Here is a 20,163-nt window from a genome sequence, read left to right on the forward strand (position 1 = left end):
TTGGAAGAATCAGAACCTGAACGTGACTGGTTTGGCTCAATTCATCAGAAAAGATACGTTAAAAGGAAAATTGGATCTTACCTTCATCTTGTTCTTAAAGGCGTAAGTATCTTTGCTCATGTTGGAGTCTTTCTTCAGTTTACACAGCACAACACACTCCTTAAAAAGAAAGACTTGCCTCTGATGCCCTCTAGCGGCTGCTTTTATCTCTGGAGATTCTTCTCTCACTGTGAAAACTCCCTGTAAAATAATTATGCACCAAAATGTAAGACTGTGTCCGTTAAATTATCCAAAGGGGATTAGAACTGATAGAACAACTCCACTAATTTTAGATAAATAAATGAATAAATATAAGTTAGAGGACGACTTTCTGTTACTACCTTTTCCTAACGGTTGAGCTGCTCACCTGTCGCACAGGCTCACCCAGAGCAGTAAGAGGGGCTGGGTAGTTCTCGATGAGAGACACCTGGTGCAGGTTGTTAGACCTCCAAGGCAAGCAGGACACCAAAGAGAAAGCATCTTCCAACAGGTAGCAGCTTTGGCCACTTTTAGCTTTGTTCTTGATCAACTCCTGAAAAGGCAAAGTAGGCAGACTACTTGAAGCACCAAAAAGTATGTTTCCTCAGGTTATGAAAAATCTCTTCATCAGCATTGTAAGCTTTATTTACAGATGTTCATTAGCACTGACCTTTAACAAAGCTTGGTAAGTTTGAATCCTCTCTCCTGGTTGTTGAAGGAAGGTAAGAACACCCATAACCGAGGAACCGAGCTTCTCTGGTCCTATTAACTCCTGAAATGTCACCATATGTTGATGAGATTAGCAAAAACAGACTCATGTACTGTTGCTGCAACTGATCATGCTCTTCATGGACATAATGTCCACATAAAAAATGCTGAGGATACTTTGAAACACTGCTGGACAGCCTTGTCACTGATGCAGGCCTCAGCCTGTGCCTGGCCCCCCATGTAGAGAAGATACTTCTCAAAATCTTCTCGGTGCTTGATCAGAAGAGCGGCGACGTCATCGTCTGTGGCGCACCCTCTCAAAGCGGGAAGGATGGAGCTACAGGAACATCAAGGACTTTAAAACAATCATCTGTTCCCATAAACTGACAACATCTGATGTTTAATCAGTCGTTTTTTTTTTTTGTGTGCTTTGCTGATTTACCTTTCATGTAAAAGTACGATGTCCTTGACGTTCCTGAAAATGATTTCTTTCTGACTGAGAACGTTGACCGGGACCTGATGCCTGGATTCCAGGAGGATGAGCTGGTTGGAGATAAAAGTCCTCATAGCTCTTACAAACTCATCTTCTCCATCAATTAGGCCTTGGATCAGCTGACTATTGAGCAAAGACAAAAGATAGCAGACACGATAAAAAGCAACAGACACTTTGGAATTGTCCATTGAACAAAAACTACTGTTGTTTAAACCTAATTAATTAGGGTTCTGAAAGGACTGAGTGCAAGAAATGTTGACATCAATTGAATTTCATTTTGACCTCAGAGCTCTCCTGTATTCTTCTCCTGACGACCCGATTCCATCAAGATCCTCTTGATGTGGCCTCAAAGGTAGAAACGTCTCCTAAAAAAAGAGATTGTCATCATCTTCCTCTTTTACGCTGAATAATACTGTCAACTGTACGACTATGATGGGATACAACTAATTTTTCCGTATTTGATACAGAATTATAATTAGTTTTTCATCACTTCTATAAAGTACATAGCATTTGTGAAAGTGAAAATAAACAAAAACTTTATTAAATGTACTATTTAAAAGCAGCCACACTTGCAAACATCCAACTAAAATAGTACCCATACCTTTCTTTTCTTCTCCAGATAGGCTGGACACAGCCAGCCCTGTCGAGCAGGGTTCGTTTTTGTGGGTTTGGTTTTCACCAACCATCTATCGGGATGAACAGAGTCCAGGACCTCCACAAACTGTCCCTCCTTCAAAATAAAACTGTCCTTGTTTCCAGTAGTGGGGCTGCAGTCGGCTCGAGCCACGTAGATTTCAAAGATCTTTAGAACAAACGTGAAAACAGCAGCACTGTGAGACAAACTTTTTCAAACCACAGAAGGCAACGGGATGCGACAGAGTTTGTGGGAAAGACCTCTCGCCTGTCGCCTTCCTCCTCTGACTCAGATCCAGACACGGTGCTGGTCATGGGGGTGTGTGCTCGCCGTTGTTTTGGAGAGGGTGTCTTTAATTTACTTTCTTGCAGCCCTGTGAATTGAACTAGCTTCAATATTTTGCAGGACCAATAAGTCCTAAGAAGAAATTATATCAGTAATGTTTTTACCCTTTTTCTGATATAAAAACTTTGTAAACAAGAAGGAAAATGTACTTAAAAAATGTCTTGAAAGAGACTAAATAAAACAATAAATTCTCTCTTTAGTAGAAATTACTCTTCTTTGGTCATCTGTGCTAAATCTGAAAGCTCAGCAGCTTTTAGGTTCATAACTGGAGACCACATGTCAGTGATGTTGAGGAAGCTCTTCTTCTTATCTTAGCAAGACAATCCTAATTAAAATATAAAATAATGGCAACATTTTGACCTGGCTACAAATGTCTGTGGAAATTGTTGTTTATTATCAAATAAAAATGTCTACGTAAACTCATGAAACTGACCTTCAACTTTCAATAGTTTCTTGAGAGGTTGTGGGGCTGAGATCTTCTCCTTCTCATTTAGAGCACATTCATCTGCAGGTTTGGATACCTCCCTAAGAAAATATTTAGTAAACACATTCACATAATAGTTTATTCAATTTAAAAAATAGAATTCATTATAAACTGTGAAATTAAGAGAATATAAGTCTGTGAATTTGAAGCTTTGCTTACCTGGGCAGGACTGGCCTAGTTTCAGGAGGCTCCATCGCATCTGGAGCCGTTTCATAATCGGATGGACTCGACACTGTAAAAAATAAAAATAAAAATTACAAGCAGTTGTTGTATGCTTCCTTTCATTGCAGAAAATTGCAGACGTTGTTAAATGTTTAGTCTTGGCAGCCAAAAAGTGTCACTCACAGGAGCTGACAGCAAGTAGTGAGGACTGTCTCCTCTCCTGCAGTCTTGTTGCTGGCTCTGTCAGGTTGTAGGTCTCCCACAGGGAAATGCTCTCCACAAAACTTGCAGTCCCGGTGACTGAGGTGGGCGCTTGTGCTTCATGGGTTTGGACCTGAGGTTCAGGTTTTGACGGGGCGAGCTGTAAAGGAGTTATAGCTGCAAGGGGTGGATGTATGGGCACCTGTGCTGCAGGCTGCCCTGGCTTTACCACAGTGATGTTACCATTGTAGGAAACCGAACCAAATGTGTTTGCCACCTCACACGTATAAATCCCACTGTCACTGTTGATCAAGTTTTTAACGACAAGTGTGCATTCGCCGTTCTCTGCAGTTGTAATCTGGCATCGCTGATCGTTGGTGATGTGCTGGCCATTTTTTAACCAGCGCACACTGCTGGGTTTTCCCTCTACAGTGCATTTTAGAATCAGGGTACCATGAAGGTCTGCGTTTTGGGTCTTGAAAACGTCCTTGAACAGCGGCCGCATCTCCTTGCGGGTCTTGTAGCCTTTGAAGGCAGCCTGGATCTTGACGGCAGCCTCTTTCATTTGCGGTTCATCCTCAAAGTTGACCTCAGAAGAAACCTCAGGAGGTTCTGTCCTCTCAGGAGGCAGATGTTCCTTTCGACTCTCAGCTTCGAAGGCCGGAAGCTGGACAGGTGGCAGCTCCACTAGCGCTTCAGAGAAGGTTTCATCCTCAGAAGTGAACAGGAGAGGGATCTCTGGGGTTGGTAGTTGTTCACTTGCTCTTGTCGTCTCAAGCGGCAGCCTAATTTCCTCTGCCTTATCTGGTTCCTTTGGCATAGGTTTTACTCTCTGTTTTATTGGCTGCTTTATTTTTTCATCTGTTGGACTGTCTGTTGTGACAGCCTGGTTGCTCTGTAATCTTAGTTTCTCCTCAGACTCTTTTCTCATCGGCTCTTTGAACTGTTTTCCCATCCTTTCCTCAGTTGACTTATTAATCGGCCGATCTTCTTGATTCATCTCTGTATCTCTTGATAACTGTTTTCTTTCTTTGCTTTTTGTTCTTTTTGGTGCCTTTGGAGAGGCAAAGTCTACCATCTTCTCATCCAACCTTTCTGGTCGTTCTGTGGACTGTTCGTCTTGCTGATTCACTGAGGACACTTCTGCATGCTTGTGCTCTGTTTCTGAATCATTCGTCGTACCTTTTTTTACATGGTGAACATTTTTCTGAGGTACTTCTGAACAAGTTTTGACCGACTGTTCTCCATCCGTTACCTTCACCTTAAATCTTTCTGGCGTTTTTAAAGTTTCATCTAAATTTTCTTTATTTTCTATCGCTTTTGGATTTGTTTCTCTCTTTCCTGAGATACCTTGTACTTTCACATGTTCTTCCTTGTCCTGCCTCTCATCAAACATCGTAAACCCAGGTTGTTTCTCCTGCAGCCTGGATTTGTTTAATTCTTCTAATTTTGTTCTTTTCTGCTTCAATTTCTCATCACTTTTATGTTCCTCTTCGTTTTCTTTCAGTTTGACCTCACTTTTGCCTAGAATCCTTTTTGGTTGACCGACTTCAAAGCCAGATTTAAGTAATTCGTTTAACTTCTCTCCTGGTTGTCGTCCTTCTAGCAAGGTTTCGTTTTTTGTCTCCAAAGCTCTTGGTGTTTCTTCAACCTTTCTGACATCCCTGCAATCCTTAGTAGGTTGTGCCCTTCCATCTTTCTTATGCATCTCATTCTCTTCCTCTTTGTTTCTCTCCACTTTGCTTAGATCCTGCTCAGCGTCAGCGTTTCTGTCCGTTGGCTGGATGCGTGATTGGACTTCATTTTTCTCCTTCAGCAAAGCTGCTTTAAAGTAGAAAGTAGAAACTGACTCCTCATCTTTTTCTGAATTTGCAAAAGATGCTCTCCTGTAAGACCTCTTTTTTGGCTCAGGAGGGACAGAGTTGAGCTCTGATGGATGAGCTTTTTCATTCACAGGCACTGGCATAGAAACATTTCCTTTTAACCGGGGCAGTAGTGGAGGAGGTGCTGACTTTTGTTCAATCTGTGGTGTTGCTGCATAAACAACAAACACATAAGAAGTTATCTTTAACCTCTAAGTTAACCTTAATCAAGAGAACCAAGCTGAACACACCTTTTACTTGAACAAATGCAAAGGTCTCCACACTTCCAACATGGCAGGAGTACCTGCCACTGTCCTCAGGCTGAAGCTCCTTGATAGTGAGCTGGACGATGCAGCCGTCCTGCTTCATCTCACACTTCCTGCTGGCTCTCAGAGGCAGTTTGTTCTTCTTCCACTGCACCGACACTCCAGGCTTAGACACTTCACAGCAGAGAGCGACGGTACCTCCCTCCTCAGCTCCTATGCTTTGTAATTCTTTCTTGAAAAACGGTGGGACCTCTGTGAAACAATGTCATAAAGAAAAACATTACAAAAAATATTTTTGAATATCTGAGTGACTTTAGTACATTAAACCGTTGGTAAACATTTGTTCAAAACCACAAAAATTGAGAAATGTATAGCAGACATTTTTAAAAAGGTAAAAATGTTTTAGTCTTCTTTATCCTTTTTCTTTTCCTTTCGACTTCTCCCTTCAGGGGTCCCTACAGCAAATCAGCTTCCTCTATATAACCAAAACTAAGACAACTTTTTCCATTTCTTTGAACAGTTGAGAGACTTTAACAACACTAAACCTTTCTAAAACTTTCCTAGAAAATTTTGAACATATAAATTATTTTGGGTTAAATTTTATTTGTTTTTACATTCGAGTGTGTAGAACTACTTTTTTAAACATATTAACATGACTTCTACAAATTTTTGTTGTTTTTACCCAAACACCTAATAATTCTTTAAGATGCAGACATTTGTTATGTCTCAATTGTACAAACCTTTCACTGACACAGTGGCAGCAGTCTCTGCACTTCCTGCTTGACAGATGTAGCTTCCACTGTCCTCAGCTTTGACCTCCTTGATGTGGAGCTGGACGATGCAGCCGTCCTGCTTCACCTCATATTTCTTGTTGGCTCTCAGCGGCGTCTTGTTCTTTTTCCACTGAACTGAAGCTCCTGGTTTGGACACTTCACAGCTCAGTGAGACTGTACCTCCCTCCTCCACTTCCACGTTGACCAACTTTTCTTTAAAGAAGGGAGGAAGCTCTGAGAAAATATAAGAAAAGTTTATTTTTGTCATTGTTTTTATTTTAAAGATAGATGTGCTTTTATTTTGATGCAAGATGCAACAGTTTTGTTGTCTGATAGTTGTGTCAGTCATTTCCGATCAACTTGTCTCACCTTTCACTGTAACTGTTGCCGTGGTAACTGCAGTTCCAGCTTGACACGAGTAGCTGCCACCATCTTCAGGTGTAGCATCTTTGATTTGGAGCTGGAGGAAGCAGCCGTTGTGCTCCATTGTGTACTTCCTGTTCTCTCTTAGAGGCAGTCTGTTCTTCTTCCATTGTACTGGAAGCCCTGCTTTAGACACCTCACAGCACAGAGAGGTTGTACTTCCCTCCTGAACAGCCACGTCCTTCAGGTCTTGTTTAAAAAATGGAGTAAGCTCTGGAAAATAGTAAAATAGCATTTTATTCAAGTAAAACAATAGAAATATAATTGAAAGATTGTCAATTGTGCTCAAAACCTTCTAAATGAGTTCATTAGATCTTTTATTTGGACTCATGCAATAAAAGGCATTGACAGACTATTAGACCATTCCTATCCTTGAAAGTCAGTCTTTTTTCTTGTTATTACATATAATGTCATGGTGCTTCTGTCAGTTCTCCTCCCCATCCCTTCTCTGCTCCTTACTCCACCAGCTGTGACTACTCACCTCATTAAGACTCTGTTCTACTTAAGGAGACCCAGCTCCAGCATTCAACGCCAGTTCATTGCCCCTGATGGACTTCATGCCATGAGAGTCCCCTGAGTCAGACGCTTCAACGAGCAGCTACTACATTCCTGAAATCTTCTGAGAGAACCATCTTTCGAATTAGCCTTCCGACACGCCACGGGTCCCGAGCTCACCAAGATCTCCAGCCATGCCACGAATCTCAACTACATCAGAACCTCAAGTCTGGCCACGATCACTAACTTCGCCAGGACCTCCAGCCACGCCAAGACCCCGAAGCACGTCGGACCAAAGAATAAACCTTATTACTTCCCTACTCCTTACCTGTGTCCTCCTTCCGGGTTTCAGCATCTGGGTCTGTCTCGCCTCCGAATCATGACCGAACGAACTGGCTGTAATACCGACCCAGCTGACCCAGAGGGCCTCCGCCTAGCAGTCAACCAGCAAGGCATCATGTTGGGATGGCAAGCTGATGCATTAACCCAAATGGCCTCTGCTCAACAGGATCTATTCCGACGCCTGGATGGTATGACACGAACACTTTTGGAATTAACTGGACAATTTTCTAACTCCACTGTTGCAATTCCGCTCCCGTCTTCCGGCAACATCCCCACTTCCGCTTCCGTCACCACACCGGAATACTTCCATCTCCAGCCTGAACCTTTTTTGGGTGACATAGAAGCCTGTGGAGGATTTCAATTGCAATGTCAATTTTTGTTCAAACAAGCTCCCAGATACTATCACACCGATCACAGTAAAATTATACTTATAGTCAATTCTCTCAGAAACAAGGATTTGCAATGGGCTCAAGCTTTCTTAGCGGCCAATGCCATCACGCATCTTTCCGCATCGATTGCTTCATCGGAAAATTTCGACTAGTCTTTGATCAACCCCAAAAGCAGGAAGAACCTACCCGACGATTGCTGAGCCTCAAGCAACGCAATCGATCGGTCAGCGATCACATGATCGACTTCTGGATTCTAGTGGTGGAGGCAGGTTGGTCCGATCCAGCGCTAAGAGGCATTTTCTATCAATCTCTTAATGACACCATTAAAGACCATCTGTGCACACAACCTGAAGCTCTCTCGTTCGAATAACTTGTCTCTGCAGCCCTATGTTCTGACACCCGCCTCAGAGAACGGCAGAATGAACGCAGTCATCAGACCTGTTAGCTACCTCCTAGCATTCCTCAGCATTTTACCGCCACTAATTCATTTTCTCCGTCTAAATACCTCGTAAACCTCCGGAAGAGGCAATGCAGATCGGACATTCTAAGTTATCCGCCAAGGAGCATCAGAAACGCAGAAAGGAGGGTTCGTGCTTCTACTGCGGCAACCAGGGCCACCAAGTTTCGCAATGCCAGCTACGTTTACACTCCAGAGCCCCCCGCTAGAAGACGGGCTGAGGGCAGGTCATTCAGTTGTTTCCACTGGAAAAGATTTTTTATAAATCCCTGTCAAGATTTGTTACAAGTCAGAGGTCTCTGACTCCCAAGCCCTATTGATTCCGGCGCAGAGCAAAGTTTAATCGATCACAGCCTAGTCAAGCAACTTACCTTGCCCATGGAACCTCTGGACTCTTCTATTAAAGCTGCTGGTTTAGGGGGTCAACACCTCTCGCTCATCGCACTAAGCCTATACCACTCATTACTTCTGGTAACCACAGAGAGCCAATTTATTTTTACGTCACCCACTCTCCTCAAAACCCCGTAGTCTTAGGATTTTCCTGGCTCAAACTACACAACCCCCAATTTGATTGGGTTCATCAACGCGTTATTAATCGGAGCGCGTTTGGTTTGGCTAACTGCCTCCAGTCAGCCATTTCCGCCGTCACTTCTCCCTGTGATGTTATTTCTGAAAATATTGATCTCTCTAAAGTTCCTTCCTGTTACCATGACTTCAAGGCTGTTTTCAGTAAAGCCAAAGCAAGCTCCCTACCACTTCATAGACCTTATGACTGTGCCGTTGAATTACTCCAGGGCTCTACTTTACCTATGGGTAGATTATATAATTTATCCAGTCCCGAGAAAGCAGCACTGGAGTCATACATCCAAGAGGCACTTTCCTCGGGACACATCCGTCCTTCATCTTCTCCAGTCAGTGCTGGGTTCTTCTTTGTAGAAAAGAAGGATAAGTCCTTGCGTCCCTGTATTGATTACCACGAACTAAACCAAATAACAGTCAAAGATAAATACTCTCTGCCTCTCATCAGTTCCGTGTTTGATTCAGTCCAAAAGGTTCGTATATTTTCTACCATGCTTCCATCCACCTGCATCGTGGGGAGTCTCACTTGGGACATTGAAACTCGTGTGTCATGCTGCCTCTGTCAGTTCTCCTTCCCCTCCCCTCTCTCATCGCTTCAGAAGATTGGAACCAGCTGTGGATACTCAGCTCATCTGCTCACAGCCTTCATAAGGAGATCCAGCCCAGCATTCATCGCCAGTTCGTTACCTACCTCGGAGCTTGCTTGGTCATCAAGTTATTCTGTGTCAGCACGTTGACTCGCTACTTACCTTGCTCTTTGAACCACTCTCAGGTTCCTCTTCCACGAGTGTCCACCTGGAATATCTTCACCAAGATCTGCTCCTGCCATCCTCGCCTCAAGCCCCGCTCCGCTCCAGCCTCGTCATGTCTCTCATCAAGAGGGTTCCTGTCTTCCTCGCCTCCTGTCTTGCTCCGCTCCTGCCACGCCACGTCACGTCTCTGGTCATAATCCCCAAGGAGTCCTCCGCCTACAACAATACTGCTACGGCTTCAGAGCTCCAGTCTACAGAATGTAACCTTCAAAGGCTATTGATTTTTCCTGCTGGAAAAATAAAAACTTTGTCAACCACTCTTTGTTTGGGTTTCCTTCCGGGTTCCAGTATCTGGGTCTGCTACGTCATTCAAACCTTGACATTGTGTCCAGAATGCCCAAGGTGAGGAGCCAAATCACACTCCCTGTCCTGATGGAACTCTGTTTGTGCTATCTTTCCTCAGGTCAGACTTGCTCACATGGGCTCACACCTCTCATAATGCATGCCATGATGGCGTTTACAGAACTCTCAACCTCATCCAAAAACGTTTTTTTGGCCATCCATAGACAATGGTGTGTACGGGAGTACATTGCCGCCTGCACTGCTTGTGCTCGCTCCAAGTCATCAAACTCCCCTCCGTCTGGTTTTCTACATCCACTACCCACACCTAACCGCCCCTGGTCTCACATTGCTGTGGATTTCGTCACCGGTTTACCTCTATCCCAAGGCAACACTGTTATCTTCACTGTCATTGACTGTTTCTCCAAAGCTGCTCATTTCATTCCCCTTCCTCAGCTACCTACCGCCACTGAAACTGCCGACATCTTGGTCCACCATGTGTTTTGTCACCATGGGATACCGGCAAACATTGTGTCTGACCACGGAACACAATGCATCTCCCAGGTATGGAAAGCCTTCTGTTCTGCCCTGGGAGCCACTGTCAGTCTGTCTTCAGGTTACCATCCGCAATCCAATGGGCAAGCGGAACGGGCTAATCAGGAGTTGGAGGCAGCTCTCCGTTGTCTGGCTGCTCAAAACACCACGGACTGGTCCAAATACCTGGTGTGGATTGAGTATACCCACAATTCTCACCCTCCCTCGGATACTCACCACATCTGTTTCCATCTCAGGAACTCGATTTGGCAGTGCCCTTGGTCCAGCACCATCTCCAATGTAGCCAACGTGTTTGGCACCAGACCAGGGTGCTCTCCTCCGCACCAAGGAGAGTTACTGTTGCACTGCCAATCGTCACAGGGTGGTGAGGCCTACTTACCAGCCTGGCCAGAGGGTATGGCTCTCGTCTAGGAACATTTCCATCCAGTCCACTTCCCGCAAACTCGCTCCTCGCTTCATTGGACCATACATCATTGAAAGGATCATCAATCCCCCCTGTGTCCATCTCCGCCTTCATGCAGTACTCAAAGCACACCCCCTCATTCCATATCTCTCACATTAAACATTAAACCCTTTCTGCCCGCATTCCGCTTCCCCTCTGCCCGCCCGTATCATTGACGGCGCTCCGGCGTTCATGGTCAACCGTGTCCTGGATGTTCGTCGCCGTGTCCATGGGTTCCATTTCCTGATGGACTGGGAGGGTTACAGTCCAGAGGAACATTCCTGGGTCTCCCGTTCCCTCATTCTGGAACCTACCCTCAACAGCGACATCTATCGAGCCCGTCCTGGACCGCAGCGGACGTTAGGGGGGGGCTGTCATGGTGCCTCTGTCAGTTCTCGTCCCCCTCCCTTCTCTGCTCAGCTCCTGACTCCACCAGCTGTGACTACTCACCTAATCAAGAGTCTCCTGAGTCAGACGCTTCCACGAGCAGGCACTACATTCCTGAAATCTTCTGAGAGCACCATCCTTCGTCATAGCCTTCCGACACGCCACGGGTCTCGAGCTCGCCAAGATCTCCAGCCACGCCACGAATCTCAATTACATCAAAACCTCAAGTCTGGCCATAATCACTAACTTCGCCAGGACCTCCAGCCACGCCAAGACCCCCAACCACGTCGGACCAAAGATTAAACCTTAATACTTACCTACTCCTTACCTGTGTCCTCCTTCCGGGTTTTAGCATCTGGGTCTGTCTCGCCTCCGAATCATGACATGTAAAGAAAACAGCAAAACACAGAATACTTGGTTGTAAAATGCTTAACAACTTTACTATCTATCATAAACATGTAACATGTTAGTAGAAAATGATTGAATTTATTAGTGACTTGTAAATATTAAAACCGTATTTTTGATTTGTATTTTTAAGGCTTGATAAGAATGCCAGTCTTCCAACCTTTCACTGATAGATGTGCTGACGTCTCTGCATTGTCTGCCTGACAGCTGTAGCTGCCACTGTCCTCCAGAGTGAGGTTCTTCAGGTGGAGCTGGACAATGCAGCCGTCCTGCTTCATCTCACACTTCCTGCTGGCTCTCAGAGGCAGTTTGTTCTTCTTCCACTGCACTGACACTCCATGCTTAGACACTTCACAGCATAGAGAGACGGTACCTCCCTCCTCAGCTTCTATGCTTTGTAATTCTTTCTTGAAAAATGGTGGGACCTCTGTGAAACAATGTCAAAAACACAATCACATTTTTTCCTGCTCGTTTTCCATAATTTCCATCTTATTTGCTGCTGGTTACGCGGATCAGACATGTTTAGCCAACAAGGATCTTCATTGGTTGAAAACAAGGAGGATACCAACCCGTAAGGCCTGGATTCTGACAATGCTGCATTGGATTGATGAAAAAAAACTACCCATTGGGGTAAACTAATAAAAAAATAGATTTCTATAAAACTATTTTGATGTTTTTTCCGAAATACTTAATAATTCTCTAAGATGCACACATTTTTTACGTCTCAATTGTACAAACCTTTCACTGACACAGTGGCAGCAGTCTCTGCACTTCCTGCTTGACAGATGTAGCTTCCACTGTCCTCAGCTTTGACCTCCTTGATGTGGAGCTGGACGATGCAGCCGTCCTGCTTCACCTCATATTTCTTGTTGGCTCTCAGCGGCGTCTTGTTCTTTTTCCACTGAACTGAAGCTCCTGGTTTGGACACTTCACAGCTCAGTGAGACTGTACCTCCCTCCTCCACTTCCACGTTGACCAACTTTTCTTTAAAGAAGGGAGGAAGCTCTAAGAAAATATAAGAAATGTTTATTGTTGTCATTGTCTTTTAATTAAAAGACAAATGTGCTTTTATTTTGATGCAGGATGTACCATAGTTTTGTTGTCAGATAGTTGTGTCAGTTATTTCCGATCAACTCGTCTCACCTTTCACTGTAACTGTTGCCGTGGTAACTGCAGTTCCAGCTTGACACGAGTAGCTGCCACCATCTTCAGGTGTAGCATCTTTGATTTGGAGCTGGAGGAAGCAGCCGTTGTGCTCCATTGTGTACTTCTTGTTCTCTCTTAGAGGCAGTCTGTTCTTCTTCCATTGTACTGGAAGCCCTGCTTTAGACACCTCACAGCACAGAGAGGTTGTACTTCCCTCCTGAACAGCCACGTCCTTCAGGTCTTGTTTAAAAAATGGAGTAAGCTCTGGAAAATAGTAAAATAGCATTTTATTCAAGTTCATTAGATCTTTTATTTGGACTCATACAAAAAAGGCATTGACATACTATTAGACCATTACCTATCCTTGAAAGTCAGTCTTTTTTCTTGTTATTACATATAAAGAAAACAGCAAAACACAGAATACTTATTTGTAAAATGTTTAAAAACATCACCATCTATCATAAACATGTAAAGTTAGTAGAAAATGATTGAATTTATTAGTGACTTGTAAATATTAAAACTGTGTTTTTGATTTGTATTTTTAAGGCTTGATAAGAATGCCAGTCTTCCAACCTTTCACTGATAGATGTGCTGACGTCTCTGCATTGTCTGCCTGACAGCTGTAGCTGCCACTGTCCTCCAGAGTGAGGTTCTTCAGGTGGAGCTGGACAATGCAGCCGTCCTGCTTCATCTCACACTTCCTGCTGGCTCTCAGAGGCAGTTTGTTCTTCTTCCACTGCACTGACACTCCATGCTTAGACACTTCACAGCACAGAGAGACGGTACCTCCCTCCTCAGCTTCTGTGTTCTGCAGGCGTCTTCTGAAATACGGAGGCAGCTCTGGAAAAAAAAGAAGATATCTCACGGTCAGTAGAACACGGTGTTACCTTTAAATTTATTATTCAAAGACACACTCCAATCAAAGTTGTGTTTTTGATATATTGAACATGTTCTTACAGCCTTTTTTTTCTTGGTGGAGGACAAACATAAACAAAATTAACCTTTTAATTAGATTTTTTAGTATTTCTTTGTTCAAATTGTTGTGAATCATGCTGTTTAAAAAAGATTGTATTTGTGACACAAAAAATACACTGGTTAGGTACTACTGTATGGAGCCCCAAATTGTTCAAAATTAAAAAAATAAATACGACCTTTTGCAATCACACAATCAACCAATAATTCTCTCCTAAATATATAAAAGATCATGAAATTGTTGATTGTTGGATTGCACAAAGTCATATTTATTTTTTTAATCATGAACAATTTGGGGCTCCATCGGCTACAAGCTCCCTGCTCCGCTCCATTCCACTTGCAGGCAAATAGATCCATGTAAGTTTTTTGTTTTCCTTAACTCGAATCTGGCTCAAAACTGTACAGCAGGCTAGCTCCAATGTTGCTCGTCATTTTTGTTGCAGTGTTAATGTTAATGTTAAGGGTGTGACGGGCTGTAAACTTGGGTTCCTCTGCACCGACAGTTCCACCCATACTTCAGAGGTGAATTTCTAAAGAACTCCTGCCGCTCTGCAGAAACTACGTCCTAGAAAACAACACCGTTTTTCTTTTCGCTAAAAAGGACATGATCATAATAAAAAAAAAAAAAAAAAACGCTGGGAAAGCTTTGAAAATAGATCAGAAGACTTTTGGAGTGGGACTTTAAAGAGTTGAGCAGATTTTAGTTTTTAAATACCTTTCACTGTGACATTTGCAGTTGTTTCTGCCCTTCCTGCCTGACATGTGTACGTTCCACCATCTGCAGGACTGAGCTCATTGATATGAAGCAGGTGGAGACAACCCTCCTGTTTCATTTCATACTTTCTGTTTGCTTTAAGAATCATCTTGTTTTTCTTCCACTGCACAGAGACACCAGCTTTGGACATTTCACACGTCAGTATGGCCGTCCCTCCTTCATCGGCTACGACATTTCTCAGTTCTTTATTAAAGAACGGCGGAGGCTCTGGGGAAAAAGTCATGATAAAGACCGGTGAGATGCAATGTTCTTATTTTCCATTTTAAATTTACAATCACTGAAAACTCTTAATTTTCTTGACACACCTTTAACCCGCAGAGACGCAAGGGTCTCTGCGCTTCCGGCTTGACAGGAGTAGGTTCCACTGTCCTCAAGCTTCAACTCTTTGATGTAAAGCTGAAGGAAGCAGCCGTCCTGCCTCATCTCATATTTCCTGCATGCTTTTAGTGGCAGTCTGTCCTTCTTCCACTGAATAGGAACACCCAGTTTGGAGAGCTCGCAGTACAAAGAGGCTGAACCTCCTTCTTCTGCTTCCACATTCTGAAGCTCCTCTTGGAAAAATGGAGGAAGCTCTGAGGGAAAAACAAAAAACATCCAACCAGAAAGTTTTCATTGAAAACCGTCAGTTTTAACTGATGTTAAATCAATCTTACCTGTTACTGTAAGTTTGACGCTGCTCTGTTCATCCCCTGTATCACAAATGTAAGAGCCAGTATCTTGAGGCTCTACATCATGAATAAGGAGCAGGTTGACTTTTCCTTTCTTCTGCATCTCATATTTATCACTATTTTGAAGGGGAACTTGGTGGCGTCTCCAGGTGACCAAGGAGGTAAGGTCAGAGGTGGTGCAACACAAGCTGGCTGTTTCTCCTTCTATTACAGCAACATCTTTGGGCTTCTCCTCAAACAAAACTAGGATTTAAAATCAATCTAGATTTTAGAAAAACAACAATTTTTCTCTAAAGTTCTGAATTTTCCTGCATAAACAAATAAACACCACATCTCTGACTTTCTTACCAACCTTTGGGCTTAGGAACAACTAACAGACGCGCCGAGGTTTTCTCATCACCAACGACAAACGTCACGATCCCCGTTTCCTCAGGTGTTGTCATGCTGAGGACCAGGCGGTGCTGGCGACCGTGGCATGTCATTTGATTCATCTCGTTCTTCTGCAGAGGGCTGGATCCAAGCCACCAGGCACCTTCACTTACATCTGAGTGGCTCAGCTCACACACAAACACAGCGTCCTCTCCAGCTGTCACTCTAATGTCCTGAAGCTCCTTGACTATCTGAACGCGCTCTGTGGAGAAAGAACCAGATGTTTTATAATCTGCTGGCTGGAGATTGATAAAGAAAAGTAAATGTTAGAATTACCTCTTACAACCAGCTTGGCGGTGGTCTTCTTGCCTCTGCTCACACAGCAGTACTCCCCAGCATCCTCTGGTTGTAAGTTATTGATCTCGAGAGTGTGTATAGATCCTTTTTTCTTTAAAATGTATCGACCTCCTGCTTCCATCACAGTGTTGTCTTTCCTCCAGGTGACCGGGACGTTGGCACTGGAGACCTCACAAGAAAGCAGGACAGGTTTTCCCTCCATCACCGCTTGGCTCTCCAGTTCTTTCTCAAAGAAAACCGACGCAGCCGCTAGAGGAAGTGAGAAAAACGGAAAACAACATTACTGCATGCATGTGAACATCCATGTTTAGAGCAGGGCTCTGCAACCTTTAGCACTAAAACAGCCGTTTAGGCCAACTTCTCAAAACTTCCCCCAAAAATAAACTATTTCTGTGGCTATGTAGCCAATTATTTAGAAAATGTAGCTTTTAAATATTTACACTAAAAATTTGTAACAGTGTTGTATTTTTCTTCTTGAAACAATTTAAATTTCTTTTACTTTTGACAGCATCACATACCAGTTCTTTTCAAAATAAAACACAAACCGTGTCAAACCAGATCTTCCTTTTAAAGCAGAGTTACTTGAAATTAAAAAGCAAAAAAAGCAACAGACACAGCATTTTCAATCAAAATTATGCCTCGTCCGTTTTTCTCCTCATACTATCCATTTATAAGCACCACAACATTGGCACGGATTTTATATTTTAATCTATACGTCTGGATTTAATTATGTACTTTAAGAACTAGACACTGGTCTGCAACAAAAGATAAAAATATGTCCTTTAAGGCCGTTTCACACAGCCATGACGTACTTTTTGAATATATGTGGAAAAAGTGAAAAAAGTCTTTCACAGATGTATCATGGACAAACCACATTACCATGGAAGAAGTACAAATAAACCAGGTGAAGAACACAAATCAACTTAGAACATGATCTGCATGATTATTGTGCTGTGTATATGCAAATTCATTAGTTGTTCGTGCATCAGTTATGTAATTTGAACGCGATATGTGCACCGTATACAGGATATAAAGGTTATACATCGATGGTACATGCGTAAAAAGTCTGTTGGACACACGTGAAACGCTCGTGGAAAACCACAAATTTTCAAATGCATTATGCAAAAATCACACACTTGTGTAAGATGTACGTAATAATTGGGCTTAAACCACGTAAAATGCATGTAAACTGTGATTCTCAACAGTCCAAAAAATTTTAACAGCTCAGAACCAAATACTCAAAAAGACCCGTCGACAAAAACCCTCAACAGACATGGCAAACAGAGGAAACACTTTTGATTTACGTATATCATGCATGTATCGCCAAAGACCAAAATTTCATTCATGGAAAATGCGCACAATGTACGTAATGACTGTATGAAACGGCCCTTTAGCTTATTATAATGATAAACATCTCTGACAGCAGATTAAGCCTTTTACCATCATTGTCTCACATATTAAAAATCTGTACATATTCATTCAATAAAACTTCATAGCCTAAATAAAAATAAAACCAAAAATCCAAATCAGTCATTCATTTAAACTATTAGCATTTCTTTTCATAGCTAAAGTGTCACAATGGAAGGATAAAGGAGCTGTGTGTGGCTCCAGAGGCTCAGGTTACAGAAACTCTAGTTTAGAGTATCAAAACCATGAAGAAAGATTAGAAAACAGGTTGTTGGAATTTTTCGTTTTTTGGTGCTTTATGAGAAGTGTAGATGTCTCTCGTGTCATGTATTAAGTTTTATGTATCACATATATAAATATCAAACTTAGAAACATCTGGAGTGCATTGCCTTATGAAAACAAACGAGCCAAATGCTGTTCTGTAGGGATGCCACAATTCTCGGCTTAAAACCGAATTGAACCGAATAGTGGGGAAAGTGAACCACTACTGTTTAGTAACACAAAGCAAGAGGATCCAAACACCTCTGACGTTCACTTCCGCTGTCGTTTTCTGGCCACCAAAGACGCAGCTGTATTCTCCAACATCCTCCGGCTGGATGCTTCGGATGGTCATCTCAGCTGTCTTCCCTTTCTGACTCATCTGAAACCTTCCCCCATGACTCAGCTGATCTTCTCCCTTCCACCACTGCACCGGCACACCAGCCCGGGACAGCTCACAGCGTAAGCACACGTTTCCTCCTTCGGGGGCCTCCTGGTTCTTTAGGCCCATTTTAAAGGTGAGGGGGATGGCTGCAGATGTTGGGAGAAAAATGATCACGTCAGCCTTTTTTTTCAGTGAAAGTCCAAAAAGGAGGTTTTGGTACGTTTCTCTCACATGTGATGGTAACATTGGCTGTGGTCTTGGCGTCTCCATGGACACAACTGTAGAGTCCACTGTCATCCAGCTGTGCATTTTTGATGATCAGCTCCATGACACCGTTTCGGTTTTTGATCTGGTACTTGAAGTCGTTGGTGAGCAGCTCCTTTCCTTTCCTCCACTCCACGGCGAGGCCAGGCTTGGAAAGCTCACAGCTCAGCATTACACTGCTCTCCTCCTCCACCTGCTGGTTCCTCAGCTTTGTTTTGAAAATCACAGGTGGAGCTGCAAGACAAGAAAATTCAACGCCACATACATCTTGAAAGAAACACGTGTTTTGGACGTCCTTGTCGTCAAACCTTTAACTGTGAGCTCAGCAGCTGACTGGCTGTCCTCCGTCTTGCAGATGTATTTCCCAGCATCACTCTCCTCAATGTTGTTGATAAGCAGCTTGGTGACACATCCTTCCTGTTTCATCTCATACTTGTAACCGGGTTTCAGGATGACTCTACCTTTTCTCCATTCCACCCGAGCTCCAGGTTTGGAGAGCTCACAACAGAGAACCCCAGTGTCTCCTTCCTTCACCTCCACGTTTCCAAGCTCTCGTCTGAATGTTACAGGAAGGGCTGAAAAAACAAAAAAAGGATTGAATGAATGTAGCTGGAAATGCCTCTGATTGCAATGGAAGAAGGTCTCTAAAGAAGGTGGTGAAGCAAACCTCTAACTTTGATGTCAGCAGAAGTCCCGACTGCCCCTGCAAAACAGCTGTACTCCCCAGCATCAGCTAGAGCTACATTTCTAATCAGCATTTCGGCCACCCGACCCTCCCGTTTCATTTGGTATTTTTCTCCCTCCTTCAGAAGTTGTGCATCTCTCCTCCACTCCACTTCCACTCCTGGTTTAGAAAGCTCACAGTGTAAAGTCAAGCAACTCTCCTCTACGGCCTCCTGGTTCTTCAACTTCTGCTTGAAGCTCACTGGAATTGCTGATCAATAAAAAAATTAAAAAACAATTACAAATTGGTTGATTTGGTTATTGGGCACTCCATGTACGAAGTGTTTGACCTGTTATGATGACGGTTGCTGTCGTTTTTATGTCGTCACACTCGCAGCTGTACGTGCCGCTGTCTTCAGGCAGACTTTTCCTGATGAGAAGCTCCTGAACGCAGCCACTCTGTTTCATCTGGTATTTTTCTCCGATGGTCAGCACTTTCTCTCCTTTCTTCCACTGCACTGGCAGCCCCATTTTGGAGAGCTCGCAGCAAAGGGTCACTCCATTTCCTTCCTGCACCTGAATATCCCTCAGCTCTTGAAGGAATTTGATGGGCCGTTCTGAGAAGAGACCAAGGGGAAGTTTTTTAAATTTTTTGTTCACCATGAATTTGTCCAGCGAAGACAGATTAAGAACAACGTTCTATTTTCAATTGTGGCCTGGCAAAAGCAAGCGAGAAAGGGGAAGAAAAAAGGCTGCAGGACAACACACTGCATTGAGCCCCTGCTCTGAAAAAGTTTTAGAAAAAACTTCATTAGTTTGGTCTTTAAACATAAGAATGAGTGGACTTTACTTGTGTGTGATCCAAAAAATGGCAAAAACTGACCATTAACTTCAATCCTCGCTGTTGTTCTCTCTTCTCCACAAACACAGGAATAATCTCCGGTGTCTTCCATGGTGAGGTCGGTGATTTTCATCTCTGCCTGCAGGTCCTTCTTCCTGATCTGGTACTTGTCCCCATTCTTCAGCGTCTCTCCTTCTCGCCTCCACTCCACAGAGGGAGCGTGCTTGTTAAGCTCACAGTGCAGAACTACGCTGTTGCCCTCTGTTGCCTCTTGGCTCACTAATGGTGTCTTGAATTTTGGTGGTAAAGCTGCCAAGATCCCAAATAAAGGATTTAAGAAGAACTTCAAGCAAAGTGTGGATTACTGATTCATTATGCTAATCTGTTGTAATGAAGTTATTCTTTTCCACACCAAAACATGGGTGTCATTCTGGGACAAACTATTGCTCATGTAATTGGATTTACATGAAGAAAAACATCTACTACCCTATTTTCTGCACTATGAGGCACACGTTGAAAGTTAAGCCAGACTGAATTTTGAACAATC

General features: G+C 43.3%; 1 protein-coding gene across 3 annotated transcripts in view; it reads right to left on the reverse strand.

Moving 5' to 3' along the window:
- obscna (obscurin, cytoskeletal calmodulin and titin-interacting RhoGEF a) overlaps nt 1-20,163 on the reverse strand; it is a 56,003-nt gene that overhangs the window by 17,973 nt on the left and 17,867 nt on the right. For all 3 annotated transcript variants that reach the window (XM_020702275.3, XM_020702274.3, XM_020702272.3), the window contains exons 22-50: nt 19,659-19,925; nt 19,126-19,392; nt 18,780-19,046; nt 18,421-18,687; nt 18,080-18,346; nt 17,728-17,994; nt 15,778-16,047; nt 15,425-15,703; nt 15,058-15,315; nt 14,710-14,976; nt 14,345-14,611; nt 13,231-13,497; nt 12,655-12,921; nt 12,250-12,516; nt 11,672-11,938; nt 6,316-6,582; nt 5,914-6,180; nt 5,159-5,425; nt 3,028-5,079; nt 2,842-2,914; nt 2,632-2,723; nt 2,114-2,226; nt 1,821-2,021; nt 1,502-1,584; nt 1,169-1,342; nt 904-1,063; nt 689-790; nt 407-571; nt 82-240 (exon numbers count right to left, since the gene is read on the reverse strand). In XM_020702275.3, coding sequence (XP_020557934.1) covers nt 82-240; nt 407-571; nt 689-790; nt 904-1,063; nt 1,169-1,342; nt 1,502-1,584; nt 1,821-2,021; nt 2,114-2,226; nt 2,632-2,723; nt 2,842-2,914; nt 3,028-5,079; nt 5,159-5,425; nt 5,914-6,180; nt 6,316-6,582; nt 11,672-11,938; nt 12,250-12,516; nt 12,655-12,921; nt 13,231-13,497; nt 14,345-14,611; nt 14,710-14,976; nt 15,058-15,315; nt 15,425-15,703; nt 15,778-16,047; nt 17,728-17,994; nt 18,080-18,346; nt 18,421-18,687; nt 18,780-19,046; nt 19,126-19,392; nt 19,659-19,925 — 8,186 coding nt within the window. The remainder of the gene's footprint in view (nt 1-81; nt 241-406; nt 572-688; nt 791-903; nt 1,064-1,168; nt 1,343-1,501; nt 1,585-1,820; nt 2,022-2,113; nt 2,227-2,631; nt 2,724-2,841; nt 2,915-3,027; nt 5,080-5,158; nt 5,426-5,913; nt 6,181-6,315; nt 6,583-11,671; nt 11,939-12,249; nt 12,517-12,654; nt 12,922-13,230; nt 13,498-14,344; nt 14,612-14,709; nt 14,977-15,057; nt 15,316-15,424; nt 15,704-15,777; nt 16,048-17,727; nt 17,995-18,079; nt 18,347-18,420; nt 18,688-18,779; nt 19,047-19,125; nt 19,393-19,658; nt 19,926-20,163) is intronic.

The sequence above is a fragment of the Oryzias latipes genome, chromosome 4 (assembly GCF_053564925.1).
Source record: "Oryzias latipes strain Hd-rR chromosome 4, Olatipes_Hd-rR_3.1".
Taxonomy (NCBI): Eukaryota; Metazoa; Chordata; class Actinopteri; order Beloniformes; family Adrianichthyidae; genus Oryzias; species Oryzias latipes.